The following is a 24,125-nucleotide window of genomic DNA, read 5'->3' as shown; positions in this document are numbered from 1 at the left end:
TCATCCTTATTGAGTGGTGAGGGGTGCATGACTGCGATGTTGCTGCGTCGCCATCTATGCATCCAAATAATGACAGGACAACGGAGGAGAGATATACATATGCATGTTTATTCTTTATAATTCTTTATACTTATGCGATATAAGCAGGCAAATCTGTAGTCATTCCTCTTGAACTCATCTTCTGCCTACGGCCGCACCACCCTGAACACGCCTGATCTCGGAAGCTAAGCAGGGTCGGGCATGGTTAGTACTTGGATGGGAGACTGCCTGGGAATACCAGGTGCTGTTGGATTATTGAGCGATGAGGGGTGTACTATTGCGTGGCTGCCTATGTATTCTAGGAATGAGCAATGGTGACACTCGGGTCATTCTATTTTGTGTTTTGCATATATGCACAAAAACAATGGTAGGGGCATTTATGATAGTTTGGATAGAGTGTATGCTGTGATGCTGTTTACACTACGAATGAGACTATACGGGTTGGCAGGGGCCAATATGCATACGCGTTCCCAAAGGCGTGAACCGTAAGACCGGCTGCCCGTACTATTGGAGCAATAGACACAAATTATAGCGTGTCTTTAAATAATTGAGACCAATGGACCGTAGATTTATCGGCGATTATGAGGAGTGACGAATAGTAGATGCCAGCTAATACCGTAGGAGTGGCCCGGTATAATGATTGGAGGTGAGAGGTGGATGTTACTAGCCCCCCCCCCCTCCACCCTCCCCCCTCCCAGTTGAGGGATGCTCGAGTGATTATGTATTATGCTCGCTTTATGAGGGTGGCTGCACTTAACCTTATGAAAGGTGGATACAATCTCGCCACTTTTTCTATATAAGTCATCTTCTCATATATGCCTCAAGATCTACTGGTCCGAAACGAAACCTGTGGAGATACTTACCATAGATCATACTTACGTGTTCGGAGATTCACTATGTGGGTCGCTTGGAGAGAGTGAACAGCGATCGTGCTAGAAACTGTACTCCTCCCCCGTCACGCCCACCATGACATCATCCGGCCAGAATCATTGTGTTTGGTCGGGCTGCAATGGGCGGGCTTGAGGGAGGAGGAGCTGAGACCAGATCTCGGTCTATTTAAACATGGCTAGAACAGCTACCAGCGTCGGACTCGTTTCTATACTGCAGCCCACCATCAGGGCTGCAGGAAATGTGGTTTTAACCGCAATTCATTATTTTTCTTTGACGCTCTATTTACTATCTTGATATTACTCTCCTGAGGAGTACATAACGATACGCGTAGAGAGGGATACATTGTTATATATTGTTATATTTAGTTAACCCCTAGTGGTGTGTAGTGCCAGGGGGCTTCCCTACCCATGAAATCTACTAGCAATTTTCCCCAAAAGAGAGAGCACCTACTAATGTAGGGGTTTATCAGAGAGCTCTCAGGGGCTTAGTATATGAGGTGTGATGGGATACATTGTTACAGCCCAAGAAACAATACCAGGGTTAAAAACTATCCATGTTAGTATCACCTCATACTGACCGACCAAATCAATACAAGCTAGGAGTGTAGTTTCGGGTGGGGCAGAACCGAGTGTCAGTGGGGTAATGGAGTGAGGGTTTTCTATGAGTTCTAATGTTTAGAGATCGCTAGTGTGGCAATAACATAGGACCAATTAAAGAAACCCGTACCATCCCCTCCTATTTAATAACCTATGTGTGATTTAGGGTGGGAGCATGGGTGAGTGTTTATCCCTACCCCCACCCTTTGTTTGGTTTTTATTGTATGTCTAAAGGGAACGAGTTCCTATTTTTAGTCAGACTATTAAAAGTTATGTTTTAGTACATTTTTGTTCCAGGAGTACCAGTTTATGTGTTACGAACTATTTTAAGATGAAAACAACTGCTTTTTCTAATTTTTGACAAACCCCTTAAAGGGTTTGTCCAGAACTATGACTTTTTTACTACTTACCAATCACAGTGTGACATATTGTATAAGGCTGTGCTTAGTATTACAGGCCAGTCCCAATGATTTAAACAGGACTGAGCAGTGTCCGATGTTGCAGTCCGATACAGCAGAGCTGAGTGTGCAGCAGGGTTCAGCGCACACTCAGCTCTGCTTCGTGTCTGGTGTAGCAGTGCTGAGCGCACGTCCAGCACTGCTACATCTCGGCATAGGAATGCATTGACCAGCGTTGATTGGCCTAATACTATAGCATTCGGCCAATCAACGCTGGTTCTGCTGGTGGAGGCGGAATCTAAGAGCGGTCCTCAGCAGTCTCCATTCTGGTCCAATCTTAGACTCCACCTCCTCAAACATGAGCTTCAGGCAGAACCAGCGTTGATTGGCCGAATGCCGTACTCTGTATGGCATTCGGCCAATCAATGCTGGTCAATGCATTCCTATGGGAAAAAGTCAGCTCGAGCATATCGCAAGCTGACAGGGATCCTAACGTAATACAGTGACTTGGGCTTGTTAGATGCCCCCAGACATGCTTCCCCTGCTGTCCCAGTTGCATTCCAGAAGTCTTGGCATCATTTCCTGGGGTGTCATAGTGGACTTGGTGACCCTCCTGAGTCGAATAGTGGTTTCCCCCTAAACGAGTATTTATTCCCCATAGACTATAATGGGGTTTAATGTTTGATCGAACAGTCGAGTATTGAGCGTCTACTCGAATCGAACTTCAAACATTTCACTGTTCACTCATCTCTATTAATTATCTTTCAATATCTTAGGAGTGACAGTCTCTTGACAAGTTGCCAATGGATACAACAATGAACAAAGGAATTTTCTGTGTACTGTCACTTGTCAGCAACATGCTAGGATTTCCTCAAAGTGGTCGAGTTATCTTCTCAATAAGGACATCATGGCTGGTTATCAAGAAGGGCGCTACATTTAGTGCCCCTCCTAATAATTCAACCACAATGTCCTTATTGTGGTCAGGTTATCTTCTCATACATTTAGTGCCCTCCAGATAACCAGCCATGATGTCCTTATTGTGGTCTGGTTATCTTCTCATACGTGCAGTGTCCTCCTGATAACCAGCCATGATGTCCTTATTGTGGTCAGGTTATCTTCTCATACATTTAGTGCCCTCCAGATAACCAGCCATGATGTCCTTATTGTGGTCTGGTTATCTTCTCATACATGCAGTGTCCTCCTGATAACCAGCCATGATGTCCTTACTGTGGTCAGGTTATCTTCTCATACATTTAGTGTCTTCCTGATAACCAGCCATGATGTCCTTATTGTGGTCTGGTTATCTTCTCATACATGTAGCGTCTCCTCCTGATAACCAGCCATGATGTCCTTATTGTGGTCAGGTTATCTTCTCATACATTTAGTGTCTTCCTGATAACCAGCCATGATGTCCTTATTGTGGTCAGGTTATCTTCCCATACATGTAGTGTCCTCCTGATAACCAGCCATGATGTCCTTATTGTGGTCAGGTTATCTTCCCATACATGTAGTGTCCTCCTGATAACCACCCATGATGTCCTTATTGTGGTCAGGTTATCTTCTCATACATGTAGTGTCCCTCCTGATAACCAGCCATGATGTCTTTATGGTGGTCAGGTTATCTTCTCATACATGTAGTCATGATTTTCTTATTGTGATATGCTTATATTCTTATATGTATATGTTATGATTGTAGCCTTTGGCCATAAACTGAAGACGCACAATTCACCACCACCATTATAACACTATATGTATTTACTTACCCTAAAGGACATTTCTAGATTCTCACCTCCCCATATTTCCATTCCATCATCATAACTTCCAATATGCTCAAAGTACTGCTTGGAAACTGAGAGGAGACCTCCAGCTATGATCGGTGTCCTGTTTGATAGAGCAGAGTCTTATGATCTCTGATGTACATGATATCTATATAATGCTATATACTAATGTAATCTATACCATGTATGATGTTTGGAGATGTCCCCATCTGCTTCTGAAAAAGCAATGCATAATATTATACAGAGGGAACTTGATTGAGTACAAGTGGGAAAATCTTTCAATGCTAGGTTTACATCTTAAGAGCCAGTAGGTACTATCTACAGTAGTGTCTTAGGCTCCATTCATAGACCAGATTCCCAGCCCAAACTCAGTCCAAAGACCCAGACTCCCCACATAATAGTGATCTGTCCCATATCGTATATAGTATAGACAACAGAGCTTCATCGAGGCACAAATGCTCAGTATCATAGATCACTATGATGCAAAGAGACCTGGCCTTCCGTCTAGTTTTGGGCCAGGAATTTCAGTTGCTCTACGGACCAGATTTTCCTGTCCTGATTTGCTCATGCGCATGGGACCTTAGCCTCCAATGATCATATAAGCTGTATGAAAATTACACAAGAACACATATCAGCAGGGGTAAGTTACCCAACAGAACATACAATGGGGAAAATAAGTATTTGATACACTGCAGTGGCGTAACTAGGAATGGCGGGGCCCTGTGGCGAACTTTTGACATGGGCCCCCCCCCATCCCAACTGACGCCGAAGACCTCGACCGACCCCCTCCTCCGCACTCTATTATGTCCCTTACTGGCCCCTGCACACAGTATTAACCCCAATAGTGTCCCATGCACACAGTATTAACCCCAATAGTGTCCCCTGCACACAGTATTAACCCCAATAGTGTCCCCTGCACACAGTATTATCCCCAATAGTGTCCTCTGCACACAGTATTAACCCCAATAGTGTCCCCTGCACACAGTATTATCCCCAATAGTGGCCCCTGCACACAGTATTAACCCCAATAGTGTCCCCTGCACACAGTATTAACCCCAATAGTGTCCCCTGCACACAGTATTATCCCCAATAGTGTCCCCTGCACACAGTATTAACCCCAATAGTGTCCCCTGCACACAGTATTAACCCCAATAGTGTCCCCTGCACACAGTATTAACCCCAATAGTGGCCCCTGCACACAGTATTAACCCCAATAGTGTCTCCTTCACACAGTATTAACCCCAATAGTGTCCCCTGCACACAGTATTATCCCCAATAGTGGCCCCTGCACACAGTATTAACCCCAATAGTGTCCCCTGCACACAGTATTAACCCCAATAGTGTCCCCTGCACACAGTATTAACCCCAATAGTGTCCCCTGCACACAGTATTAACCCCAATAGTGTCCCCTGCACACAGTATTAACCCCAATTGTGGCCCTGCACACAGTATTAACCCCAATAGTGTCCCCTGCACACAGTATTAACCCCAATAGTGTCCCTCTGTGGACACCCATAAACAATTATTATACTCTGGGGTCTTTTCAGACCCCAGAGTATAATAATCGGAGACCCGGGGAATAAAAACATTAAAAAAAAAACCCACTGTTGCTTCTTACCTGTTCCCCGGTTCCTGTGCTGTGCTGTCCTCCTCTCGCGTCCTTCGTTAATGACGTCGGACGTCACATGACCCGGGAAGCATGCCGGGTTCATGTGACGTCAGAGACGTCAGACAACAGTAGGGCGGAGGCCTGGCAGGATCGCGGAGAGGTAAGTAACAGTTTTTTATGTTTATTACGTCTCCCGATCCGCCGGTCATTATACTCGGGGGTCTGCAAAGACCCCCCGAGTATAATGATAGCCCCTGTGGGGCCCACGGTGTCACTTGCCGATCCCGGCCCAGCCAGGATCGGCAAGTGAATAGGGCCCGTAACAGCCCATTTAAAAAAAAATGCAGCGGTGGCGGCTGTCACCGGGCCCCGTGGCAGCTGCTGCTACCACGGTAGTTACGCCACTGATACATTGGTGATTTTCCCACCTACGAAGAAAGGAGAGGTCTGTAATGTTTTTTTTTTTTTTTAAATGTAGATTGTGACCCCCACATAGAGCTCACAATGTACATTTTTCCCTATCAGTATGTCTTTGGAATATGGGATGGAAATCCATGCAGACACGGGGAGAACATACAAACTTGCAGATGGTTTTATGCCCTTGGCGGGATTTGAACACCAGGACACCAGCACTGCAAGGCTGCAGTGCTAACCACTGAGCCACCGTGTGGCCCCTAGGTCTGTAATGTTTATCGTGGGTACACTTCAACTGTGAGAAACAGAATTTTTTTAAAATCCAGAAATTCACATTTTATGAATTTTAAAAAATTACTTTGCATTTTTTTTTGCAAGAAATAAGTATTTGATCACCTACCAACCAGCAAGACTTCTGGCTCCTCCTCTGCACTCATTACATGTATTAATTGCACCTGTTTGAACTCCTTGCCTGTATAATAGACACCTGTCCAAACACTCAATAACACTCCAAGCTCTCCCCTATGGCCAAGACCAAAAAACTGTCTAAGGACACCCGGGACAAAATTGTAGATCTGCACAAGGCTGGGGTGGGCTACAGTACAGTAGACAAGTGGTTTGGTGAGAAGACAACTGTTGGCGCAATTATTAGAAAATGGAAGAAAAACAAGATGACTGACAATCTTCCTCAGTCTGGGGCTTCATGCCAGATCTCACCTCATGGCGTAAGGATGTTTCTGAGAAAGGTCAGGGATCAACCCAGAACTGCATGAGAGAACCTGGACAATGACCTGAAGAAATCTGGGGCCACTGTTTCCAATGTTACTGTTAGTAACACACTACACCATCAAGGATTAAAATCCCGCAGGGCACAAAAAGTCCCCCTGCTCAAACCAAGACCATGTCCAAGCCCATTTGAAGGACTTCATTTGGGTAAAAACAAGGGAGGGGCCACAATAATAATACATCATGGCTGGTTATCAGAAGGGGCACTATATGTATGAAAAGATAACCCGGCTACAATATGCACATAGTGACTGGTTACCAGGAGGGAACACTACATGTATGAGAAGATAACCTGACCACAATAAGGACATCATGGCTGGTTATCAGGAGGACAATACATGTATGAGAAGATAACCTGACCACAATAAGGACATCATGGCTGGTATTAGGGGAACACTACATGTATGAGAAGATAACCTGACCACAATAAGGACATCATGGCTGGTTATCAGGAGGACACTACATGTATGAGAAGATAACCTGACCACAATAAGGACATCATGGCTGGTTATCAGGAGGACAATACATGTATGAGAAGATAACCTGACCACAATAAGGACATCACGGCTGCTTATCAGGAGGGGACACTACATATATGAGAAGATAACCTGACCACAATAAGGACATCATGGCTGGTTATCAGGAGGACAATACATGTATGAGAAGATAACCTGACCACAATAAGGACATTATGGCTGATATTAGGGGAACACTACATGTATGAGAAGATAACCTGACCACAATAAGGACATCATGGCTGGTTATCAGGAGGACACTACATGTATGAGAAGATAACCTGACCACAATAAGGACATCACGGCTGGTTATCAGGAGGACACTACATGTATGAGAAGATAATCTGACCACAATAAGGACATCACGGCTGCTTATCAGGAGGGGACACTACATATATGAGAAGATAACCTGACCACAATAAGGACATCATGGCTGGTTATCAGGAGGACACAACATGTATGAGAAGATAACCCGACCACAATAAGGACATCATGGCTGGTATTAGGGGAACACTACATGTATGAGAAGATAACCTGACCACAATAAGGACATCATGGATGGTTATCAGGAGGACAATACATGTATGAGAAGATAACCTGACCACAATAAGGACATTATGGCTGATATTAGGGGAACACTACATGTATGAGAAGATAACCTGACCACAATAAGGACATCATGGATGGTTATCAGGAGGACACTACATGTATGAGAAGATAACCTGACCACAATAAGGACATCACGGCTGGTTATCAGGAGGACACTACATGTATGAGAAGATAATCTGACCACAATAAGGACATCACGGCTGCTTATCAGGAGGGGACACTACATATATGAGAAGATAACCTGACCACAATAAGGACATCATGGCTGGTTATCAGGAGGACACAACATGTATGAGAAGATAACCCGACCACAATAAGGACATCATGGCTGGTATTAGGGGAACACTACATGTATGAGAAGATAACCTGACCACAATAAGGACATCATGGATGGTTATCAGGAGGAAACTATATGTATGAGAAGACATCACATGTGATATCTTTATCAGCTGGCTGAAGTCTCCAAGCTATCCGGGCTTCCCAGGAGGAGTTCTCAGGATACAAGGGTGAGCTGGATACACTGCTTTATTTTTGTGGATGTATGAGAAGATAAGCTGACCACTATAAGGACATCATGGCTGGTTATCAGGAGGGGACACTATTAAAATGACACTATTAAAAAGACATTGACTTCAATAGGTATTTCCATTCTCCAATACTATGAGTCCATTTGGCTCCGTTCTGTCAGGTCTCCATTTTTTGACCTAGATAATAGCGCAGAGCTATTTTTCTGTCAGAAATCAGGTCCTGCCAGAGCTTTCCACTTTTTTTCTTTTTTTAGAAAAAGTTCAAGTCAATACAAGACAGATATTTTTGTAAAGTCTTATTCGCTATTATATGAAGTGATGTTTCTGCTTTCTTACTTTATCGGGAAAGTCTTGTCTTTGTTTGTTTTTGCTGATTCAGGAATAGTGTCCCAAATCAATAAGAGGGTCCAATCAAATACCCCACGTAACTCATCACGTCCAGATGGATCCTTTAATGCAAAAGTGTTTTGGTCAATGGCAGTAATGACGGGGCAGACGACCACATCGGGTTTCTCAGCGATTCTTGCAATCAGTGGTTCCAGCCATCCATTGTGACATTCACCTAAAATCAAACAGGGGCGTTTATACAAATTACACAACTTACACATGGGAAGAATGTGCAAATCTGGCAGGGCTGGGGTGATATGCTGGTTCTGGTGACACTAACCTATCTATCTGCAGGGCTGGGGTGATATGCTGGTTCTGGTGACACTAACCTATCTATCTGCAGGGCTGGGGTGATTGTTGTTTCTGGTACAACAAAAGGAAAGAGACCACGGCACCAAGCCGTTCCTTGTGTGACACCCTCAATATAGGGAGAAATGATAAGAAGACAGTGCAGGTGTACGCTCACCTGATTTGGTTGTGTATGACACAACAACCAATAACCGTAATGACAAGGCAACCAATTTGGTACTGGAGGGCAGCCGCTGATAACAGTCACAGGGACGTCAGAGCAAGTAGAAAAATGGACCAGCCTTGCGAGGGATAGGCAATAAACCAACGCTCACCCAATAATAAATTCGGAAGTAAACTTTATTTGGCACAAACTGTTGGTTTGGCGCATGACGTCCTTTCCTGCCACATACATCCCATCTTTAGCTATTTATTATCTAGAATCACCCATTCTAGATAGATTTTGTCCACTGGGGCAGGATTTATATTGCACTTGAGAAAGGGCTCCAATGCCCAGAACGCGTCGTGCCAAATAAAGTTTACTTCCGAATTTATTATTGGGTGAGCGCTGGTTTATTGCCTATCCCTCGCAAGGCTGGTCCATTTTTCTACTTGTTGTTTCTGGTGACACTAACCTATCTATCTGCAGGGCTGGGGTGATATGCTGGATCTGGTGACACTAATCTATCTATCTGCAGGGCTGGGGTGATATGCTGGATCTGGTGACAGTAACCTATCTATCTGCAGGGCTGGGGTGATATGCTGGATCTGGTGACAGTAACCTATCTATCTGCAGGGCTGGGGTGACATGTTGAGTTCTTCTGAGTTCGTGACTTTTAAATTCATATACTCACAATGTGAATCCAGGAAGGTCAGGATTTCTCCTTTTGCTACAGAAGCTCCTAATAATCGAGCAGATATGAGACCTTTCCTTTCTTTCTGTCTGACCAATTTTACAACAGGAAACTGGCCCATGTATTTATCCAGGTCACTCTTCAAATACTCTGCAAGTGACAAAAAAACCTTTTTCAGTAAAACCTTGTGCAGTCTTTGTCAGGTGATGTTAGTGTTAGCTCCTTACCTTCTGTACTGGCGTCGTCCACCAAAATAATTTCTTCCAGAAGAATGGCTGGAGACGTGTACATGACGCTGTATACCGTGCGGACCAATGTGGACCAGGCTTCATTGTGGAACACGATTATGACGCTGGCTGTGAGCAGTGGTGGACAACGCTTGAACTTTTGCTCAATGCACCTATAGCAAAAAATCTGAAAATTTAGATTCACTAAGTAGACATCCGTATAAATCTTAAAGGGTAAGTTTCAAATGGAAAATGCTATTCAATTTTCTTGCAGCAGGTTACGGAGCAGGAGGAGCAGAGCAGATTGTACTCAGTGTTCTATCTGTAGGTTATAGAGCAGGAGGAGCAGATTGTATATAGTGTCCTATCTGCAGGATATAGAGCAGGAGGAGCAGATTGTATATAGTGTTCTATCTGCAGGTTATAGAGCAGGAGGAGCAGATTGTATATAGTGTCCTATCTGTATATAGCAGGAGGAGCAGATTGTATATAGTGTCCTATCTGCAGGTTATAGAGCAGGGGGAGCAGATTGTATATAGTGTCCTATCTGCAGGTTATAGAGCAGGAGGAGCAGATTGTATATAGTGTCCTATCTGCAGAATATAGAGCAGGAGGAGCAGATTGTATATAGTGTTCTATCTGCAGGTTATAGAGCAGGAGGAGCAGATTGTATATAGTGTCCTGTCTGTATATAGCAGGAGGAGCAGATTGTATATAGTGTCCTATCTGCAGGATATAGAGCAGGAGGAGCAGATTGTATATAGTGTTCTATCTGCAGGTTATAGAGCAGGAGGAGCAGATTGTATATAGTGTCCTATCTGTATATAGCAGGAGGAGCAGATTGTATATAGTGTCCTATCTGCAGGTTATAAAGCAGTAGGAGCAGATTGTATATAGTGTCCTATCTGCAGGATATAGAGCAGGAGGAGCAGATTGTATATAGTGTCCTATCTGCAGGTTATAGAGCAGGAGGAGCAGAGCAGATTGTACATAGTGTTATCTGACTGATGGAACTTTTTCTGCCTGTCAGAAATGTTTTATACGTTCATCTCCAGAAATAATCGTTATTGCTATTATTTTAGCATATAATGGATTTTGCTAGAGAAGTGGTCAGTGTATTTTACTCTATAAAGATCAGATGTGGACAGGAGAGGGACAGTGAAAAAATAAAAACTTTATTGATGACTTTGTGTATGTGTCGTGTATGTGTTTGCTGTGACTCTTTTGGTGCTGCGACCTCAACGATGGTAAACATCTGGGTCACAGAGCCAAAAAAAATCTTGGTTATGTTCAGAGGGGTTTTACATAAGAATACCTCTGGGATTAGGCTTAGAGGGGTATTACATAAAACAATCAGAGAACAAAGGTACAGTATACACTCTGATTGATAGGAGCTCCTGCTACCTCTGTCTTCAGGGTCACAAACAGGTTATGCAAAGATGATAAGGATGATTTATCATCTCTGTACAGTTCTGCTCCTTCCTCCCTCTTCCTCCTACCGCTGCTCTAATTTGCTATCTGAGACAGGAGGAGGGTGGACACTTTGAAGCCCCATAACTCAGGATCCGTTAGGGTTATGAAGATGATCTTGGATTCATTTTAAAGATGAGAATCCCCTTCAAAATCATCATGATAGTCCTTACAGATTCTGAGTGATTTGCTGTTAACGCTGCTGGGAATTGAGATCTGCATTGGGACATGCCAAACATTATTTTCATCAGCATATCGCTCAGAATCTGTAAGGACTGTCATGATGATCTTGATATCATTCTCATCTTTAAAATGAATCCAAGATAATCTTCATATCCCTAATCAATCCAGAGAAATTGGCATTAGTAACAAGGACATATTACATACGTCCTCTGCAACTAAAGTGCCACTCAGCAAAGGGTTAAAGTTCCCCTGAAGTGTCCCAACAGTTTACTGTCCTTCTCCTTCCACACAAATATAATAATAATTAAAAAAAACAATGATACTCACCTCTCCTTGCTACCCTGCTGTCTCAGTCCCAAGTCTTCAGAGAGCTGTAGGCACGATGTAAGTGATGACATTACATCATGCCTACAGCTCCAGGGTAGAGAGTATGAATTATGAAGCAAGGAGCGCAAGGCTCCATGTTTTAACATTCTATGCAACAGCTTGTGCAGGCTGTCCCAACGGGCTCCCCTTGTGCAAATGCACTGTTGGCCCTATGGTTAAAGCGGCCCTGGGCCCAACACCTGGACCCCACACATTTCAGCTATTCTAGTAGTTTCCGTGTGCTGGAAGCTGCTAATGGACATAGAGCATTTGCATCAACTTCCTGGAACCACCGCTATGTAGTGGACGGAGCTGATGTGCCACTCATATTACTTGAATAGGAGCAATCTGTCACCAGAGCTCAGCATATCGACCCAATGCTGTGCACAGTCCACAGATAGATAGAATAGAGTCCGCAAAACACATATCACCCCAGCCCTGCACGTATATTTTCTGGATTCTGGTGACGCTAATCTATCTATCTGCAGGGATGAATGATATACAGGGCTTTGCTTCTGTTCTTTATCAATGGAGGTGTCAGACTGTCATTAATCTGATATCAATATAGATCATTCATATTGTTTGTGTAATACATAGAGAAAATGATAAGGAGATGAATACATACTCAGGAGCCCTCCTATCAGGCCCCACTTCTCTGTGTAGTGAGATTCTGTCACTGGCAAATAGGTTGAACCCATGTTTCTTCTGTCCTTCCTCTTTTTCCCTTTTCTCTTCCGGGCTGAGTTTGCCCTCTATATAAGGTTTACCAAATGCTCCTGGCACATTAAGGTCCTCCGCAGGCCGGACAAGGTAGGGCTTGAGTTCTTCTTTGGTGTAATAACCACACTGGATATCTTCTCCTTTGTCCATCTGGTCAGTGAGTTGCACATTTGGCTTTGCCGCTTTAAAAGAAATTACATCTTTCTTTTTGATGACCAACTTTCTCTGTGACTCCCCAGTATATAGGTGTCTATTAGGTTTTATTCCATGATACAATACAAATCCTATAAGTATGAGTATTGCTATGAAATATTTCCAGTATCTGACTATTATCCTTTGAAGATGAGGCATGATGGTTTTCTCACTTTGTAGATAGAACCACTTGTCTATGGTATAAGGTCATCTAAACATCTGCTGTTATAGCTGAAGATCTGTAAGAAGGGATAAAATATTCCTGAAGTACATTCATTGACATTACAAGTAGAGCTGTCATTGCATGTGGCTAATATCTGGTTATCTTAGGCTCTGTCCACATATCTATCACAGTTTTTGTATATAGCATTTGCAGAGATGGGTAAAAGAGTTTGTAACAAGATGGATTCAGCAGGCTTCAATGGTGACATCACAGAAGAGCGCCAGACTCCGCGAGGAGGCCCAAAAGAGGTAAGGGTATGGGAGCATGAATGTTTGTTTTAATGTTTTACACCTCCCCTGGGCCTCCACCAATTATACCCTGGGATCTGAAGAGACCCCAGCATACAATAATGCAACTTTGACATAATTTTGGCTGTAGCTTAGAAAGCTACAAATTGGTTAGAGAAATTCCTATAAGCCCTAAGAGTATTCTACACTATGTTTTATAGATATAGTCCTAGGAGCCCTGACAGTGTTATACACTATGTATTATAGATATATAGTCCTAGGAGCGCTGACAGTGTCATACACTATGTTTTATAGATATATAGTCCTAGGAGCTCTGACAGTGTCATACACTATGTTTTATAGATATAGTCCTAGGAGCCCTGACAGTGTTATACACTATGTTTTATAGATAGGTTCGTAAGAGTGTTCTACACTATGTTTGAAGTTAATGTAAAGTATGGTTTGTACCAAACTTGTTCGACCTGAAATAAATCAAAGACCTGAACCGGCCAAACCCAAAACAAAACAAAACCTTAGGGGTTTGTCCATATCTAATCATCACTGTAAATAAAGCGAAGTTTGGTTCGATTTTCTTTTTTTATGAAGATTGTGAGCCCCATATAGGGAAAAAATGTACATTATGATCCCTATCAGTATGTCTTTTTTTTTTTTTGAATATGGGATGGAAATCCATGCAAACATGGGGAGAACATACGAACTCCTCCCAGATGGTTTTTTACCCTTGGTGGTATTTGAACACCAGGACTCCAGCGCTGCAAGGTTTAATGGGTCGGACCAATGTTTCTTCCAGGATGACAACACCAGCTGTCATGTAGCGAGATCTACCATGGCTTGGTACAGTGACAATCAATTTAACCCACAGGACTGGCCTGCCCAGAGCCCAGACTTGAACCCTATTGAGCACCTCTGGGACGAGTTGGATCATTGAACTAAGGGGTGCAGAAGCCAACCAAAATCGGTGAAAGAACTTACCTGTCTTCTCCAAGCCAAATGGAATAAAATACCACTAGCCGTTATACAAGGACTTGTGGAAAGCATGCCCCGGAGGGTTGAGGCTGTTATTGCCGCTCGGATCACAGGAGTCCAAATACTTATTGGTAGACAATGTATTACTGTATCTTCCTGCATTGTGATCTGTGACTGTCCACAGAATGTCTAAGGCTGGATTTACACCAGCGCTCACTCTACATTCACAGATTCCGTCCTCAAATCTGCTTGAAAAATGTAGAGAGAAACGTCCTGCCCGAAAAATCTTTTGTTAAGGGTTTTTTGGGGGCAATAGTGTTTTATTTTGTTAAATACATGCAAAGTGCAGGCTGCTCACTGAGCAAGTAGTCGATGGGTTAGTTATGGTGGTTGGAGAACTGTAGAGACATCAGTAACACCAGCCAAGGAGCTGGCTGAATACAGATGGAAGGGGTGGAACGGGCTCCAACACATTGATGTAGTTGGTGTGACTTAGTTGTGGCTAGATTTATTTATGGACGCTCAAGGTTCTGGGTTTTACACGTTTTTGCAAAGACAGGGTTGAAAGAAAATGAAATGGAAGCGAACTATAGTTAGAAGAGTGATGCCCAATAAAAAAAAAAGGGCATTTAAAACAATATAAATCCGAAGGGTCAGCTGTAGCCTTTGAGAATTACAAAGCAGTTAATAAAATCTGTAATATCTTTAAATATAAAAATGCAAAAAAAAACAACAAGAACTCTATTGAGAGGCTTTTTTTGGAGGCTGATTTTGAGGCGGATTCAGCGTCAAAATCAGCACAAAAAACTCCATGTGCACTGACCCTAAGGGGGCATTATAGTGTGCATGGGGACTATGGGGACATTATACTGTGTAGGGGCACGTAGGAGGCTTCATCACTGTTTGTTACACAAAGGAGGGCTCTATTACCTTATGGGGTTGGGGTGCATGTGGGAGTGGTGAAGAGGGTTACGGATGAGATGTGGTGGGGTTAGAGGTGTGACTTATCACATGTAAACTTGCCATGGCACCCAGCGTCATTTTTACTGTCCTTTGAAAATCTGGAATTATGCAACAATGGTGCCCCAACTAACATGTCAGAACACACAACTGATCGCCCCTTAGCACAGATGAGGAATAGCAGCAGAGCGACATGCCTCTGCCCAAAAGAGGCTGAAATCGGCCATGTGGGGAATTTAATTAAAGAGAATTGTATGATTTACACTTACAGTGATTAAAAAAGTCCTAATGTAAAGAATCTCAGTAAATAAACCGCACCTTATAATAATTAAATGATGTACTAAACCAGAAAGACAAATAAGGTCAGCAGAAGTCTCCGTCCTGTTCTCTATTACAATTTTTTAGGAAAAATTTTGCTACTATCCTTTCACAGGCATAACTTCTAGAGTGGGTATAGAGCGGGCTCAGATCACAGTGGGGAGGATGGAGCGGGCTCAGATCACAGTGGGGGGATGTAACGGGCTCAGATCACAGTGGGGGATGGATCGAGCTCAGATCACAGTGGGGGGATGGAGCGGGCTCAGATCACACAGGAGGGATGGAGCGGGCTCACATCACACAGGGGGATGGAGCGGGCTCAGATCACACTGGGGGGATGGAGTGGGCTCAGATCACACAGGGGGATGGAGCGGGCTCAGATCACAGTGGGGGGATGGAGCGGGCTCAGATCACAGTGGGGGGATGGAGCGGGCTCAGATCACAGTGGGGGGATGGAGCGGGCTCAGATCACACAGGAGGGATGGAGCGGGCTCAGATCACACTGGGGGGATGGAGTGGGCTCAGATCACACAGGGGGATGGAGCGGGCTCAGATCACACTGGGGGGATGGAGTGGGCTCAGATCACACAGGGGGATGGACCGGGCTCAGATCACAGTGGGGGGATGGAGCGGGCTCAGATCACACAGGGGGATGGAGCGGGCTCAGATCACACTGGGGGGATGGAGTGGGCTCAGATCACACAGGGGGATGGAGCGGGCTCAGATCACAGTGGGGGGATGGAACGGGCTCAGATCACACAGGGGGATGGAGCGGGCTCAGATCACACTGGGGGGATGGAGTGGGCTCAGATCACACAGGGGGATGGAGCAGGCTCAGATCACAGTGGGGGGATGGAACGGGCTCAGATCACACAGGGGGGATGGAGCGGGCTCAGATCACACAGGGGTATAGAGCGGGCTCAGATCACACAGGGGGGATGTAACGGGCTCAGATCACAGTGGGGGGATGGATCGAGCTCAGATCACAGTGGGGGCATGGATCGAGCTCAGATCACACTGGGGGGATGGAGTGGGCTCAGATCACACAGGGGGATGGAGCGGGCTCAGATCACAGTGGGGGGATGGAGCGGGCTCAGATCACACAGGGGGATGGAGCGGGCTCAGATCACACTGGGGGGATGGAGCGGGCTCAGATCACACTGGGGGGATGGAGCGGGCTCAGATCACACAGGGGGGATGGAGCGGGCTCAGATCACACTGGGGGGATGGAGCGGGCTCAGATCACACAGGGGGATGGAGTGGGCTCAGATCACACAGGGGGGATGGAGCGGGCTCAGATCACACAGGGGGGATGGAGCGGGCTCAGATCACACTGGGGGGATGGAGCGGGCTCAGATCACACTGGGGGGATGGAGCGGGCTCAGATCACACAGGGGGGATGGAGCGGGCTCAGATCACATACGGGGGATGGAGCGGGCTCAGATCACATACGGGGGATGGAGCGGGCTCAGATCACTTACGGGGGATGGAGCGGGCTCAGATCACACAGGAGCAATCTCAGATTATACAGGGGGTATGGATTGAGCTCAGATCACACCGATGGGAAAAGAATTATACAGGGGGTATGGATTGAGCTCAGATCACACAGGGGGGTATGAATTGAGCTCAGATCACATAGGTGGGTATGGAGTGAGCTCAGATCAAATAGGCGGGTATGGAGAGAGCTCAGATCACACAGGGTCACATGGACAGGGCTTAGATCACACAGGGAGGTAAGGAGAGAGCTCAGATCACACTGGGGGGTATTTATTGAGCTCAAATCACAGAGGGGGCATGGAGCGAGCTTAGATCACACAGGGTCAGAGACCAATACTTGTGTCCACATACCGTAGTATATCAATGATTGCTACCTACCTGCATGATTCAGTACCGCTAGCTAATAAATGAAAGAATCATACAAAGATATTACTGAACTGGAGTCCAATAAATATTTCTTTGTCTGGGATGAAAAAAGTCAGTAAAATAAGCTACTATTCTCCATCCAGCGCGGCAGCAATTACAACAAGGCCAACATGACCCCACTAGCTACTGACCACTGTGACATGTCAAATGCCATTAAAGTATCAATACTACTTTGTCATCAAACTTCAAGGCAGAGGACTGATATGTGATGCCAAAAAATAACTTAAAAGTTTTTCAGTAAAATACAAGAGCAAACATGTACCTAGTGCAGTGCGGTAAGGATCAGCTCTGTAAGGGTCATGTCTATTCTTGGTGACATGTCAAGAGGAGGCATAGCACCATGTAAAACACAACCTGACTGTGGCACAAAAAGAGTTAACAACTGTTTTACAAATATGTAGGTGCAGAAGTTAAATAAAGAAGTGTCAGGGACTTGTCTCCAGATGGAGATGTAAATTATATGGAGAGAAACCCAAGACCAGGTTATTGCAGTGGTCAGCAATGTCTGGATCTCCAGTGGTCGGGAAATCTTAGAATGTTGGGAGTTTTGGAACTTCTCAGACAAAGTTGTTCATGTACTATATACTATATAAATGGTACAGTCTATGTGAGCAGAAGTCACAAACATTATAGGAAAACGTGTACTTACAGTAATGGAGGAGCAGCCAGGTGGCCCCACCAATGGACTGGTTCTGTAGTTACAACAGTCAGCTGCACCTACTGTAATAATCTAACAAGTGAGGAAAGGATCTGGGTGTATAAGGAGGTTGTTACTGAGGTTAGGTTTAACTTTGGCAGGAGATTCACCTGCTCCTCTGGATCCAGGTAACATAGGAGGAGGTGGCTGTTGAATCTGCACTTGCTTGTATGGACATTCGACACCAACAACACAATCTCCATTTATAATGGTGTTTTCTAAGTTCAGGGGGCTACTAAGTGAGTGTCACTGCACCCACTGAAAGGGTTGTCCACCCTGGACTATTGTCTATACTTGTTAGACGGATACCTTGAGGATACCTTGATAAGTGAATCACAAAGTGTCCCCCTCCCCTAGTACCTCCTGTGATCAGAAAATCTACCAGTACATGTTAAATTTACCTGCAGCAACTCAACAGGGAGAGTTAAGTCTTAGGTGGTGCCCATTGAAATAAAGTTATGTCTATGTATTGCAGGTAAGGACGGCTCCTTCAGAGACCCTTTTTGTAGAGTTGTACAGAGTATCCGCATGCTATAAACTTAGAATTGCCTGATAGAATAGATAATAATGGCTCTACCACCTACCACAATGGGGACTTACATTTTTTATCCTCTTATTGTTCTGTTTTTATGGTGATACTATTTTCTGTTACAGGGGTTATGCTGCTTCTTTAGATCAGCCGTGGTGGCATGTGAGAAAAGACAGAAAAAATGGACTAAGGTAGAATCACCAGAACTCAATATATCATCCCATCCCTACAGATAGATAGGGGCTGGGTGATATTCTGGGGTTTGGTGACACTAACCTATCTATTTTCAGGACTGGGGTGATATGCTAGTGCTGGTGATCATAACCTATCTATCTTCAGAGCTAGGCTGATATGCTGGTTCTGGTGACACTAACCTATCTATCTGCAGGGCTGGGTGATATGCTGGGTCTGGTGACACTAACCTATCTATCTGGGGTGATATGCTGTTTCTGGTGATACTAACCTATCTATCTGCAGGGCTGGGGTGATATGCTGGTTCTGGTGACAGTAACCTATCTATCTGCAGGGCTGGGGTGATATGCTGGTTCTGGTGACACTAACCTATCTATCTGCAGGGCTGGGGTGATATGCTGGTTCTGGTGATCCTAACCTATCTATCTGCAGGGCTGGGGTGATATGCTGGTTCTGGTGATCCTAACCTATCTATCTGCAGGGCTGGGGTGATATGCTGGTTCTGGTGATCCTAACCTATCTATCTGCAGGGCTGGGGTGATATGCTGGTTCTGGTGACACTAACCTATCTATCTGCAGGGCTGGGGTGATATGCTGGTTCTGGTGACCCTAACCTATCTATCTGCAGGGCTGGGGTGATATGCTGGTTCTGGTGACACTAACCTATCTATCTGCAGGGCTGGGGTGATATGCTGGTTCTGGTGACAGTAACCTATCTATCTGCAGGGCTGGGGTAATATGCTGTTTCTGGTGATACTAACCTATCTATCTGCAGGGCTGGGGTGATATGTTTTTTCTGATGATATACTACCTTTAAGCTCAAATACTGGTGCAGTTATCTTAGTAAATCTCCACGGCTGTGTTCGCTCTTACAGCTGCAGCAGTCATATATTATTTTTTCTTTAGAGAGATGAACTTTGTAATAATTGTTTAGCAAGAAAAAAATAATATAATGTCAGAACAGAATCCTATATATTTCCTAGGACTATAATATCTCAGTACACGCAGTGATTCCGGCTTATTGTATGAAATAGGAAGTGCCGGAGCGGATCACACCTGGATTGTGTTTCCATGGAAACACCGCACTTCTATTTCAACCATCAGTCCGAATAAATGAATGAGCGGCAGAGAGAGGAATCGGCCTTACAGTCAATATGGAGACGGGTGGGTGGGTTGCTTATCAACAAGGCACCACAGACCACAGGACTTTGAGATCAACAATGACCCACTCACAATTACCCAACTTCGCTTGTGAATGTTCTTCATTCAAAGGTCTGAGTGGGAAAAGCGGACGGATGGCGGCGAGAAAGCGTATAATAGCGTAATAATGTCCCTGCACTAGGTCAGCAAAAGGGTCATATCTACCAAACGGGCAGCACCTGCTATAGGGTCTCTTGAGATAGGGGTTCGGCCTATAGCATCCCTGACGCAAGGGTCCAGCCTATAGGGTCCATGGAAGTAGGGGATCTAGCTTATAGAGTCCCTGGTTGTGGCCTACAGAGTCACTAGAAGTACGAGTCTGGCCTACCGGGTCACTGGAGAGAGGGCTCCGGCCTATAGAGTCACTAGAAATAAGAGTCTGACCTATAGTGTCCCTGAAGAGAGGGATCGGGCATAGATCGGTGGCATTTGGTAACGGATAGAAACCTATGCAGAGATCTCCTCTCCATAGGCCCATCTATAAATGCAAAACCACCAATGGGGGGAAAAAAAAATCAGCAAAAAAGATTGTCTTATGACCACGGCTTCCATAAATATGCCCTATTTACTAAAACAGTACATTTTGGCAAACATCCCCTTAAGCTAGCAGGACAAAGGCAGTTACGGTCCAGAAAATACAGTATGTATATCGGCAATAATTCTGGAGATCTGCATTCATAATACTATACCTGACTATTCTGATGTGGGTCATCGCCCCTCCATGGGACTAATATCCTGTTCGTACAGTAATTATGGGAGGGAACAAGTGATTTTTCAGCAAAAGTTTGTCCGTGATCATATTTTTTAGGTTTTAGTTTCACGTAGTTTTAGACTGGAGCTCACGGTTGCATTTCGTAGTAATATGGTTGGGTTTGCCAGATTTATCACCAATAAATATCGGCCTATGCACAGTGTTACAGATACCAAGAGAAAGGGAAAAGGTTGCAAAACTGCAAAACAGGTCAAGCTGTGATGGGCTGGGTTCACATATATTGTATGGATGAAAGTATTGGGGCACCAACACATTACACACACACACACACACACACACACACACACACACACACACACACACACACACACACACACACACACACACGGGTGAGAGTTCACATATAAAGACACCATTAGTTTAGAGATTGCAGAGTCTGCAGGGTGACAGATCTCGCACACACAGCGTCAGTTTAACGAAAGGTGAGAGAACGTACAGCAGATTCGGTGTAGACTGTAATGTAGGGGCAGGGCCGTTTTAACACATTGGTGGGTCCTGTGCAAAGATTTCATAAGTGGGCCCCCCATCACCAACACCTAGAAATACCTGACCTGCACAAATTATAATGCTCCCTCAATGGCTCCCACATAGTATACGGCTCTCACACAGTATAAAGCTCCCTAGTGGCCCCATAAAAATATGCCCCTTATAATGTTCCCCTCCAGGTTGTCCCTCACATATTCATGTCCCCCCACTTCCCTGGTTTTCCCCACCGAGTCACCTCCTCCAAGTTGCCCACACCGTGTTATGCCCCCCTCAGGTTGCCCCCACAATATCATGTCCTCACCCTAGGTTTCCCCCACAGTGTCATGTCCCCCCACACTGAGATGCCCCCCTCAGGTTGCCCCCACAATATCATGTCCTCACCCTAGGTTTCCCCTACAGTGTCATGTCCCCCCACACTGACATGCCCCCCTCAGGTTGCCCCCACAGTATCATGTCCTCACCCTAGGTTTCCCCTACAGTGTCATGTCCCCCCACACTGACATGCCCCCCTCAGGTTGCCCCCACAGTATCATGTCCTCACCCTAGGTTTCCCCCAGAGTATCATGTCCCCCCACATTGATATGCACCCTCAGGTTGCCCCCACAGTATCATGTCCTCACCCTAGGTTTCCTTCACAGTGTCATGTCCCCCCACACTGAGATGCCCCCCTCAGGTTGCCCCCACAATATCATGTCCTCACCCTAGGTTTCCCCTACAGTGTCATGTCCCCCCACACTGACATGCCCCCCTCAGGTTGCCCCCACAATATCATGTCCTCACCCTAGGTTTCCCCTACAGTGTCATGTCCCCCCACACTGACATGCCCTCCTCAGGTTGCCCCCACAGTATCATGTCCTCACCCTAGGTTTCCCCTACAGTGTCATGTCCCCCCACACTGACATGCCCCCCTCAGGTTGCCCCCACAGTATCATGTCCTCACCCTAGGTTTCCCCCAGAGTATCATGTCCCCCCACATTGACATGCACCCTCAGGTTGCCCCCACAGTATCATGTCCTCACCCTAGGTTTCCTTCACAGTGTCATGTCCCCCCACACTGACATGCCCCCCTCAGGTTGTCCCCACAGTATCATGTCCTCACCCCAGGTTGCCCCCAGAGTATCATGTCCCCCTACCCCCCAGCTAAGATTGGGCGTGGTCAGATACCAGGCACCTGTGACATTGTCAATGCTTACCAAGCACAGTGCCATACATTTTATACTGGCTGTGCTTGGTATTGCAGCTCAGTCCCATTCATTTAGACCTTGTGATGTGGGTAGAACATGTCGTTCCGTTATATAATATGTATATAATGGTTGCTAGCCTGGTGGGTCCAGGGGCATTCTGAAAGGTCTATGAGGTTTTCCAACATCACCAGCAGGTCACCTCTTTTTTGGGAGCCTTTCAGATGTTGTGGGAGGGTTTGCAAGAATGATTAAACTCCTAGAATACCCCTTTAACTAAATGATAAAGCTCCTACGATATAAATGGACTGTATTTATTGTCTTCATTCGCTTTAGTTCCACTATAACAAGAGATAGTGACTTCATTTCACGACCAAGACTCGTCACAAAACACCAATGGCAGGAACTGTAGATAGAATGAATTCTAGAGAGTCTCGCAGGTGACATTGCCCACCATAGTGATCCATCAGGAAATCTAACAGGAGAGGCCATTGATCCTTTTGGGTTGTCCGTATTCACAAATATCAATTTACAGAACAAAAAAACAAACAGAAATGAGACTCAGGCCTGTTGTGAATGTTTTGATTTTGGGACTTGTATGTTCCATGCTAATGAATATACTGTAGTTCAGCGAGATGTGCTGGCGACTACCTACCTCTCAGTATACATCGTAGTCCTGGCATGGTGCCCAGCGTAATGTAATAACATAAAATGAATCCACATCCTACTTGGCGCAGTTCCCAGAGTTTTATTAGAACCACTTTACCAGGGATACGTAACCTTCCGGTAACCGCTCGAGTGCCAGCTGTGGATTATGTCTGCAGAGGTAGAAACTCAGCAAGATCAGGCCTCGAACACCCCCGACATGCTGACCAAGTGTGACTGGTAACCCATGTCTATAAATTAAAGAGTCCATTGCATATGGCGCAGTCCTACGCAGAGTGATGGAATACAAGGCTTTGTCCCCTAGAAGCTCCACTGTTATGTGCACCATGAAGAAACCAATGCAGCAATAACACTTACAAATACTGACTTCTTTAGCGTATGTTCACACACAACTCTTCAAAATCTGTTTCCTATTGATTTCAATGGGAATAAGAACTGGACGCTTTTTTTTTTTTTCAGCATGCTGCAGCGACAAGGATCCTGCCCTATCACGTCCTATCCAGTTGGCAGGGACTGTAAAATGCAGCATGTGGCCCCGGTCTAAGGCTGAAGCCTGACGTTGCGAAAACGCTGAGTATCATAGTCCCTGTAAAGTGGATGGGATTCTAGCTAATCCCATCCATACATTGTAGAAAAAAAATCAGCAGCATGTCCATTATACCTGAGGAAACTCAGACATTTTCCGTATAAGTATAATAGAGTCAGAAAACCTGGAGAGGAAAACTCCACGAAAATGCAAAAACACTGCAGAAAAAACCTCATGGTGTTTTTGCCAGTTTTTTCTGCAGTTTCTTTTTGCTGTGTTTCACTGCGTGGGGTCTTATCCTAAATCTCTTTAAGGCCCGGTTCACATTTGTGCATGGGTTTCCGTTCGGGGACCCATGAATAGAAACCTAATCCGCATAAAAAAGAAGC

At 45.1% G+C, this 24,125-nt stretch overlaps 1 protein-coding gene and 1 pseudogene across 1 annotated transcript in view; one reads left to right on the top strand and one right to left on the bottom strand.

Annotated features, from left to right (window-relative positions):
- Positions 1 to 13,008, bottom strand: part of LOC142217271 (polypeptide N-acetylgalactosaminyltransferase 3-like) — a 29,580-nt gene extending 16,572 nt beyond the window's left edge. The window contains exons 1-6 of the mRNA XM_075285464.1: positions 12,932 to 13,008; positions 12,563 to 12,880; positions 9,919 to 10,091; positions 9,692 to 9,841; positions 8,499 to 8,724; positions 3,688 to 3,805 (exon numbers count right to left, since the gene is read on the bottom strand). Coding sequence (XP_075141565.1) covers positions 3,688 to 3,805; positions 8,499 to 8,724; positions 9,692 to 9,841; positions 9,919 to 10,091; positions 12,563 to 12,880; positions 12,932 to 13,008 — 1,062 coding nt within the window. The remainder of the gene's footprint in view (positions 1 to 3,687; positions 3,806 to 8,498; positions 8,725 to 9,691; positions 9,842 to 9,918; positions 10,092 to 12,562; positions 12,881 to 12,931) is intronic.
- On the top strand, positions 184 to 292 carry LOC142217752 (5S ribosomal RNA; annotated as a pseudogene).
- Positions 13,009 to 24,125: the final 11,117 nt, after the last annotated feature.

The sequence above is a fragment of the Leptodactylus fuscus genome, chromosome 8 (assembly GCF_031893055.1).
Source record: "Leptodactylus fuscus isolate aLepFus1 chromosome 8, aLepFus1.hap2, whole genome shotgun sequence".
NCBI classification, from domain to species: domain Eukaryota; kingdom Metazoa; phylum Chordata; class Amphibia; order Anura; family Leptodactylidae; genus Leptodactylus; species Leptodactylus fuscus.
Note: the sequence above shows the minus strand (reverse complement) of the source record. Positions and strands in the feature narration are given on the sequence as shown.